This window comes from Trypanosoma equiperdum, assembly GCF_001457755.1.
Source record: "Trypanosoma equiperdum strain OVI genome assembly, contig: ctg_266, whole genome shotgun sequence".
Classification (NCBI taxonomy): domain Eukaryota; phylum Euglenozoa; class Kinetoplastea; order Trypanosomatida; family Trypanosomatidae; genus Trypanosoma; species Trypanosoma equiperdum.
The window spans coordinates 3,583-8,919 of record NW_027124161.1 but is presented as its reverse complement, the minus strand read 5'-3'; the positions used below and the strand labels follow the sequence as shown (position 1 = coordinate 8,919).

The window sequence follows — 5,337 nt, the reverse complement described above, 5'->3', positions numbered from 1 at the left end:
TTTAAACAGCTTTAGAACTTTGTTCAATAGTTTTTGCTTATTGCTTTGGTTTTAGAGTCTTCGTATCTATGTTATTTAACTGTGTACGTCGCTTGTTTTTAATATCGTACGTTGACGCTCTCTGTCGACAGGTTGACACGATAATAAAATATTATATTGTTGAAGTGGAAGGAAAGCTTCTTCGCAACATTTCATTTCTATCTTATGTTATTACAGTTACCAGTGTGCTTTGGCTGTTGAAAGAAATGCATTATCCTTTTTTTAAAAAAAGGGTGGTGTCTTTACAACATTCTCATCAGTTTTGCGAGGGAAGCGGCGACACACATGTCTTTTTCACAACGGCGGATGTCCCGTTGTTCCTTTTCCATACCTTGGGCTGGATAAAGAATAATTTAAACAGATTTCATAATTTGCTGATAGGTCCCCCTTGTCATAAGGGTTGTGTGTTATCCAGGCAGCTATCGTGAGGTAACTGTAGCAATTAAGGCGGCGCGAGCGTGTATTGTAAACATAACGAATACCTCTTTCGCAATATGCCCGCGCATCCCTTAGAAAATTTGCGTGGTTTGCGAAGGCTGGAGCATCATTATACATTCTTCCTGGCGGCTTCCTTAAATTAATGTCCGTGATATCTCTTTGAGTGTCATTGTGCGACTCACTACAATTAGTAAGTGAGAGTAGCTGCAGTAAGTCATGAGGGCATCCTTTTTACCATTCCGGTACCTTCCCCTTGCATTGAAGTTTTAGGTTATCCTGTCATCCTGCACACAAACGAAACCCCCAAACCAAACGCCTTCGCCGTAGCCGTCGCATCTGCGTAGGAATATATTTACCCGCATTACTACGAAAACGATAAGAAGAAAATGGGATATGAACACGACACACAGGAAGAGAACCACTGATATTTCGTAGACGGTGTTACACGAATAACCAGTTGTATTCAGTGGCATAATTCGGAGACTTGCCACGAAGCACATGAAGAGGCCATTGACCAAATGTACAGAGTCTATTGGCATGTCGTAAACTTGCATGAGAATAAGAGAATGCTTTCTAATTAACGTGAAAATGTGAAAACGCTGGACTTACTGGACCCGCGCTGCACACTCGTGAAAAGTCACACAACTCTACTCGGCACGCGTATCTTGTTTTCTTAATTATTCTACGGCTCGCCAAGAATTCAGATAACGAGCGCAGTTTCTACCATTGATGCCGTCGTTTCGTGGAAAAGGCAGAAACAAGTCGATGCTCTCGTCGCAAAACAATACAAAATAAACCCACAATCGCCTGCGACAGATTCACAAGAACGCACCACAGAGAACAAAACCTCAAATAGGAATGGCTAGTATGTGTGAAACACCGTATTTAGTCGAGGAGAGAGCAGCCCATAAATCACTCTGTTGCAACATAACGGCAGGCAGAGACCATGATTCGGTATCAGGGACCGTTACGGATGAGAGCTTCTCCGCTCCGCTTGAGGGTGGCCCAGACTCATTCGTAAGTAACGAATGCAAATCCCAGTACCTCGTGGGTTTGGGGTCCTCCTTCAAATCGAGACACGTCAGCTTCGCAGAGGTGTCTCCTGCCGCTATGTAGCCATTCCGCATCGCCACAGACCTGATAGGGGCCCGCTCTTTACCGGTTGAAAATGCTTCTTCCCTAACATTCCCCTCTAAGCACCTCAATACAAACACTCGACCACTAACAGTGCCGGTTGCCACCGCGCCAGTATCCGGGGAGGAGGTAATACTGATAATCTGGTCAGGAACGGCTAGAATCACCACGGGTTCGTGTCCACGTCTCACGTCATACAACATGGCTTTACCATCGTAAGCGGCAACAACAAGTGTGTTCTGAGTGAGTGCGGTACCACCGACGACGCAGGGCTTTGGAATGTGGAGGTTGATTCGCGCGGTCGATGTCTCCAAGTCAATTATCTGTGCATCAGTGGGAGAGCAGGCCAGAAGAAGTGAAGGTTCATTCGGTACCTCCTTGAGTGAGAGCACAGCAGCTTTGTTCTGAAATGAATAGTGTTGCACCACATTCTTCGAGTGACGGGAGACAAGTACAATATCGCCACTTGACGATCCAGTAGCAAAGCACGAATCATAAGAAACGAAACTCGAGGAAATGACGGCACCCTCACCAAAATTACCATGAGGAAAAGTTTCTACATGCGTAACTGCTTGTCTTGCTCCGCATTGGGCGTGTTGTAAGTCTCCCATGTGAAATATGTGAGCCCCATTCATCATTGTGCTTGCAAGGCAGGCGTCCTCATTGCTTGCTTGCGTTAGGCACGATATACAGCCTTGCACCTCAAAGCAGGACGATCTCTCTAGCTTCATTGTTTCCGGTTGCGGCTACCGGTTACTGCTTACAGCCAAACAGCAATACCTAGTAGTAGAAAGAATATCACAGCTATGCCGCTTTCGTGATGGGCCAAGAAAACTGGAGGGGAGAAATAGAAAATACGCAGTGGGAAGGAATTGAGATAAGCAACAGAACATATCGGTAACGCGCAACCTCCGCAACACTGAGGAAAGAAACGGAAAACGCACTCGCACACACGCACGAACATGATACTCTCACATAGTCCTCATTCGGCTCGGACATTCAACACAACCGCAGGCATACTATTCTTAAGCCAGGAGCCTCTTCACACCACCCCAATGGAGAGTTTCCAGCAATATACTTCGCTACTTATTAACGGTGTTCTTTGTCTAATGGGGCCCTGCCACACGAACGCTTTTTGAAAAACTTGAATGGGTAAAAGACAATCCCGATAATCGAACCTATTGCAACGGCTGCAGGAAGGTGAATGGGGGAGTAAGCGAGTGCACATTTGGTGTTGAGTCGCACAAACTCGCGGATCCGTTCTCCCCATGTACGCTCGTTGAACAGCGCCCACATGCCTGGATAGAAAAGATGGGAAGCTAAAAGACACGACAACCCCGGGACCTGCGCACTGATAGGTCCGAGCCAAGGCATAAAACCATGCATCGCCTTCTCATTTATTACACCAGGCTCAATAATGTAGTAGTAGGAGAGCCAACTGGCAATAAAGTTTACGTAAAAGAAATCGCTCATCATGCGCGGGATCAGTGTCTTCTTCGTGTCCTGTGTCTGCGACAGCTTCAGCAATGGAGAAGAGGGGGCGGAAACACAAAATGGAACCGCAAAGACCGTTGCACAAATGGTTGTGCGTATGATGCGTTTAAATGTCAAATAGCCAGCAACCTCCTGGCGTTGTGCCGGCTCATCGTATTTCGTCTCTTTTCCTCTCGGAAGCCTAATGTACGGAATATCGCCTTCAGTCTTAACTATGAGCATCGTCACGTTGCGGTTTCGACAGACGGCATTCACCCTTTGATACCATGGAAAGAAAAGCAAACAAGCAAAAAAAAAGGTGGAATGTACTCAGAGATGGAGAGAAACATGAAGAGGAGCGGAACAGAAATGGGGTCGATAATATCAAAGAGAGTAAAGGGAAGAAAGAAGAGAGGCAACTGACTAACAGGTGAGAGGAAAATTGTCGCACCGTCTTTTCATTAACAACGGAGACAGCAAACGCACAGACAAACCGTCAGCCCTTTCTTTCACACCGACACACACACAAATATATGTATATATATGTATATATCATTTTCTGCATTTCATCGTACCATAATAAAGTAGCAAATGTTTACAAAATATAAATTACAGCAATAAATAACTAGCGATTAAAGAACAAATACACCTACTCATGACGACTGCACAGTGACATTCACACGCGGCTATACAGCAGTAAACCCGAAAACACAAGTTAAGCTTAATCCACTTCCTCCATACGCAGCACCTTGCACCAGTGGGTAGCCTGCCCAGCCCGTCGCTGAATTTTATCAGTGTCAAGAAGTTTGGGGTCTACATCGATTAGCTCACTGGTTTCTTCCGTGCATAACTCAAGTTGACGGACTCTGTAATGGAAAGTTTCATCCACAGACTTGGTGAAAAAGAGGGAAACGCACGCGTTCATCAGCACACCTCTACAGTCGCGTAATATCCTCTGCGCCTCCTGAAGAACAGTGAGCGTTCTGTCAAACGACTCCTTCCGGTCTCGAAGTTGGGCGAGTTCGCGCGCTCGCTCCAAACCTTTTCCCAGTGATTGTTCCTCAAGGACGAGGCTCCTCTTGTGGTTGGTCCATCTTGTGTAATAACTGAGAAAGATCTTTTCAGCGGTGACTTCTCCCACTGATTCACCCCTCTGACACTGATAATACATGTTGTTATGCTGCACCCAGGGACCAAGACAAACCCAACAGTATTCGTGGCGGCACCTTGTGCACGTCATATGATTGCAGCCCTTGTCCTTTTCGATCGGGACATGACAATTTGGACACTCTTTGGTATTCGACTGAATGTACACTAATGAAGGTTCGTACTCTTTAATCAACTTCCTCCACTTCTCTAGCATCTCACAGGTTGCGGGGGCATGGGGCTTCCCAGTGCATTTGAAACAGAACTGCAGATCACACCTCGCACAACAAACGTCCGGTCCGGACCGCCGAGGGACAGCGACTCGAACGATTCCTTCACACGGCAATTCGTTGGGGCAACAACGCATGCTTGGGTGGTTGCTAAGGTACTCGGTGAGAAACCGTTGCTGGGCACGCTTTAATTCCTGCGGCGGCAGCAACAATTCCAAAGCGCTCATTGTTACGAGACTACAGCACCCTTGTTTGGGACACCGTCTCTCCAGTAAGTCCTGAGATTTGTTGACGGCGTACACAAGATTTCTTCTCAAACATTCCGCGCAGAAAAAGTGATGGCACCTCGCGAGCGCCACTCCGTCACCAACACTAACACTTTCCTCGCATACAGGGCACACAATTGGTTCAGTATTTTTTACCAATGGCGGACCCTGTCCAACACCATAAGTAATACCTGTGGTTGAGTAGTCTGTTATATTCAGTTGACAGTTGATGCTACTTTGTGAATTCATGTAGTTCTCAAGCGTGTCGTCATCCAATTTCCAGTTATAGTGTCGAAGAACCAAAAACGCAGCCTCTTCTGGGAGGTCAAGGATTTCACTAGCCTTCTCCACGTCATCGTGGAGTTCCTTCATAGCATCACGAGCCGAAACCGTAGTAAAGATGGTTAAAATAGTGGACATGCCTTCCGGTTGCCCCGCCATACCAAAGTGGGCCATGTCAAACGACTGATCGTCGTGATCACAAACATCATCGATATTGCCACACGAATTAACGTTCATAAATTTTTTAAAAAATTAAACACTGGGTGACCGAGTACTCTTACCCTCCACACACTAATTTTGCTCTTACGAAGTCCTAAGGGGTGTAAAAG

The 5,337-nt window shown here is 46.3% G+C and overlaps 3 protein-coding genes across 3 annotated transcripts; all 3 read right to left on the bottom strand.

The window, feature by feature from the left end:
* Positions 1–1,325: 1,325 nt before the first annotated feature.
* On the bottom strand, positions 1,326–2,342 carry TEOVI_000098000 (kinetoplastid kinetochore protein 15; the record flags this gene model as incomplete). Its single annotated transcript, XM_067224291.1, has 1 exon — positions 1,326–2,342. The coding sequence occupies one exon, from the start codon at positions 2,340–2,342 to the stop codon at positions 1,326–1,328; it is 1,017 nt and encodes a 338-aa protein (XP_067080392.1).
* A 358-nt stretch (positions 2,343–2,700) lies between these two features.
* On the bottom strand, positions 2,701–3,327 carry TEOVI_000097900 (uncharacterized protein; the record flags this gene model as incomplete). The annotated part of the gene is made up of 1 exon (XM_067224290.1): positions 2,701–3,327. One exon carries the CDS (start codon positions 3,325–3,327, stop codon positions 2,701–2,703), a length of 627 nt encoding a protein of 208 aa, XP_067080391.1.
* Positions 3,328–3,805: 478 nt separating this feature from the next.
* TEOVI_000097800 (E3 ubiquitin-protein ligase, putative) lies at positions 3,806–5,245 on the bottom strand (the record flags this gene model as incomplete). The annotated part of the gene is made up of 1 exon (XM_067224289.1): positions 3,806–5,245. One exon carries the CDS (start codon positions 5,243–5,245, stop codon positions 3,806–3,808), a length of 1,440 nt encoding a protein of 479 aa, XP_067080390.1.
* Positions 5,246–5,337: the final 92 nt, after the last annotated feature.